This window comes from Temnothorax longispinosus, chromosome 4, assembly GCF_030848805.1.
Source record: "Temnothorax longispinosus isolate EJ_2023e chromosome 4, Tlon_JGU_v1, whole genome shotgun sequence".
NCBI lineage: Eukaryota > Metazoa > Arthropoda > Insecta > Hymenoptera > Formicidae > Temnothorax > Temnothorax longispinosus.
Window position 1 is genome coordinate 6,954,977 of NC_092361.1, and position 2,628 is coordinate 6,957,604.

The window sequence follows — 2,628 nt, forward strand, 5'->3', positions numbered from 1 at the left end:
ACCGTATTATTTTATTACAGAATATTTGCAAAAGTAAGCATGATGTCGACTATTTGGAATTTACGTTGCACTTTTACCGAGACTGCGAAGAACAATGAATATTATCTTGTACAGCACACTTCATAAGGAACTTGATAGTTTCTACGTATCTAACAAAAGTTAGATTTCTCCATTCTATATAAAGCCTTTGTGCCTTTGTAATCTATCCTCTGCGCTTTCGTAGTACTCTTATATTTTATATATCATCGCATTACGTAGTACATATTATTTACTAATATAAACATAAACTATACATAATTTCCAATTATAGTTAATGTAACGTATCATTGTGCAGGAAATTTCTTTAGGTATACACACTTTAGTGAAGGTACACACACACACACACACACAAAATTATCTTATTCACTTACAGAACTGGTAGCAATAATGACAAGCGAACAATTAAGTAGTGGTTGATGGGTGCATTATATTTGTGTTATCGCAACACATCTTACAACATTTTTTCTTGTTTTACTACTTTAAATCCAATCAATAATACTTGTTAATATTGATAAAGATTATGAATCAGACGCAAAATATATTAAATAAATGATATTATTTATAAAATATTATGTGAAACGAAGAAACATTTGCTATAATCTACTACAAAGTGTACATATACTAGTATAAATTAGTTTTTATACCCATCAACATGCTATATTTTTTAATTTATTACTAGTTTCCTATGAAATTTACTCAAGATCTAATTGTGAGCGCATATTTCTACACTTTATCTTTTACATAGTTCACATTTTAATTTTTGATACTGATTTACAGATAACTCATTGTATAAAACGTAATGTATGAAACTACTAATTTTTAATGACATTTCAGATACTTGTGAAGTTAAATAAGCTTGTTATCAAAATATTATGTCACACGAAAAGCATCGTAGTGTTTAAATTGTAAATAGTCATAAATCTGCTATATAATTAATTTTATTTCATGATTATGTACAAACAACATTGAATATTTAATGTTATAATATGTTATATATATATATATATATATATTGTTACTCAATTAAGGAGACAATTTATCTTTGATTTTTAATAAATTATTTTTTAATTTGAGTATCTCTTTTATACAGAATAATGGAAATCATTGAGGCAACTAAACATTTTAATATTTTTATTTACTATACTATTTGTTTATATTAAACGATATTATAGACGTGTGCGAGTTCCTAAAAATATTATACAGTAAATGTTTAATGATAGATTCATTTATACGCACATATTTTGCTACACTTGTGTTAAAAATGATAGATATTCACGCATAAATAGCCTAGTAAAAGAAAAGTTATTAGGAAACATTCCTGATTATGTATGCGTGCTAATTTTAATTTTATATAATAGAATAAAGCATCCACTTTTTAATTTAAAAATGTTGAGTCGATAAATCACATAACTCTAATATTTGAATTTACCTAATAGCAATAAAAGTGTACTTTCATTATTAAAATATAACTCGTACAACATTGTCAAAAGCATGACGAGCAATCTTCAAGCAGTTTAATATATATAAACATCCTTGCCGTTTGCCGTCCACGCGTATACTGTATAGTGAAAAGCAATTTGTAGAGAAACTTGATAATTTATCAATTGATTATCTGTACTATATACTCAGAGCTCAGTGCACAAACTTGCGATGTATTGTAGAGAAACTGGAATTTGGATAATTATTATCCTTATATCCTTATATATCCTTATATATATTTATATAAATTGTATAAACTATACTTTATTGTACAGTAACATATATTTAACTATGATTGACATAACAGAATAATATAGTCATAATATAGTATTGCTACGATAAATGATATTTGCAAATTTTATTTATTGATTCAAATTATATTGTATGTAATATTACACATTACAATATGTAAAAATTTTTCTTGAAATTTATTCTTTTAGATAATTATCTTACAGGGTATACATAACATTTGCGCGAGATAAAAAAAAGAGATAAGATATAGAAAAAATTGTTGTCATGTGACATGAGAATTTTGTGAATTCCAATCTGTATTGATATATTTCGAATTTTTCTCTATCTTTATAATATCTCTTTTATTGTTACTTGACGTCATAATTATCCATTAATTTTGATGTAAACTGTTATTCATGTATCTCATTATGATTTTTGTATCTTATTTTAGTGTATGTGCAGCTATATTATAAAGCATAGATATAGATGTATTATATAATTATGTATAGCAATAAGAAATATCTCCATACATAAGCAAAAATATTTTTAAGTTCTCACTTGCACATTCTGCAAGTAATAAATTTATATTCATAATTACATTGTGATTTATCATTTTTATTATTTTATTTGATATATAATTAAAATATCTGTGGCTGAGAGCTTAAAATTAAAACAACTTTTTAAACTTGCAAAAACTGAATATTTGCATATTTAATTATATTAACTTTGATGATTTTTAGAGGGTATTGAAAGAAACATATTTTTACTCTCACTTAATCTTTTATTTAATTATCATGGAAAAAAAATATAAATTAATAATAGATATCTTAAGATACAATGCGAAATAAAATAATATAAAAAGAAGTTCAAATATAGAAA

At 24.3% G+C, this 2,628-nt stretch overlaps 1 protein-coding gene across 5 annotated transcripts in view; it reads left to right on the top strand.

Annotated features, from left to right (window-relative positions):
- LOC139810920 (uncharacterized) overlaps window positions 1–1,112 on the top strand; it is a 29,657-nt gene extending 28,545 nt beyond the window's left edge. For all 5 annotated transcript variants that reach the window (XM_071774836.1, XM_071774837.1, XM_071774833.1 and 2 more), the window contains one exon: window positions 21–1,112. In XM_071774836.1, the coding sequence (XP_071630937.1) occupies window positions 21–98 (78 nt within the window). In that variant the 3' untranslated portion in view covers window positions 99–1,112. The remainder of the gene's footprint in view (window positions 1–20) is intronic.
- The last annotated feature ends 1,516 nt before the right edge of the window (window positions 1,113–2,628 follow it).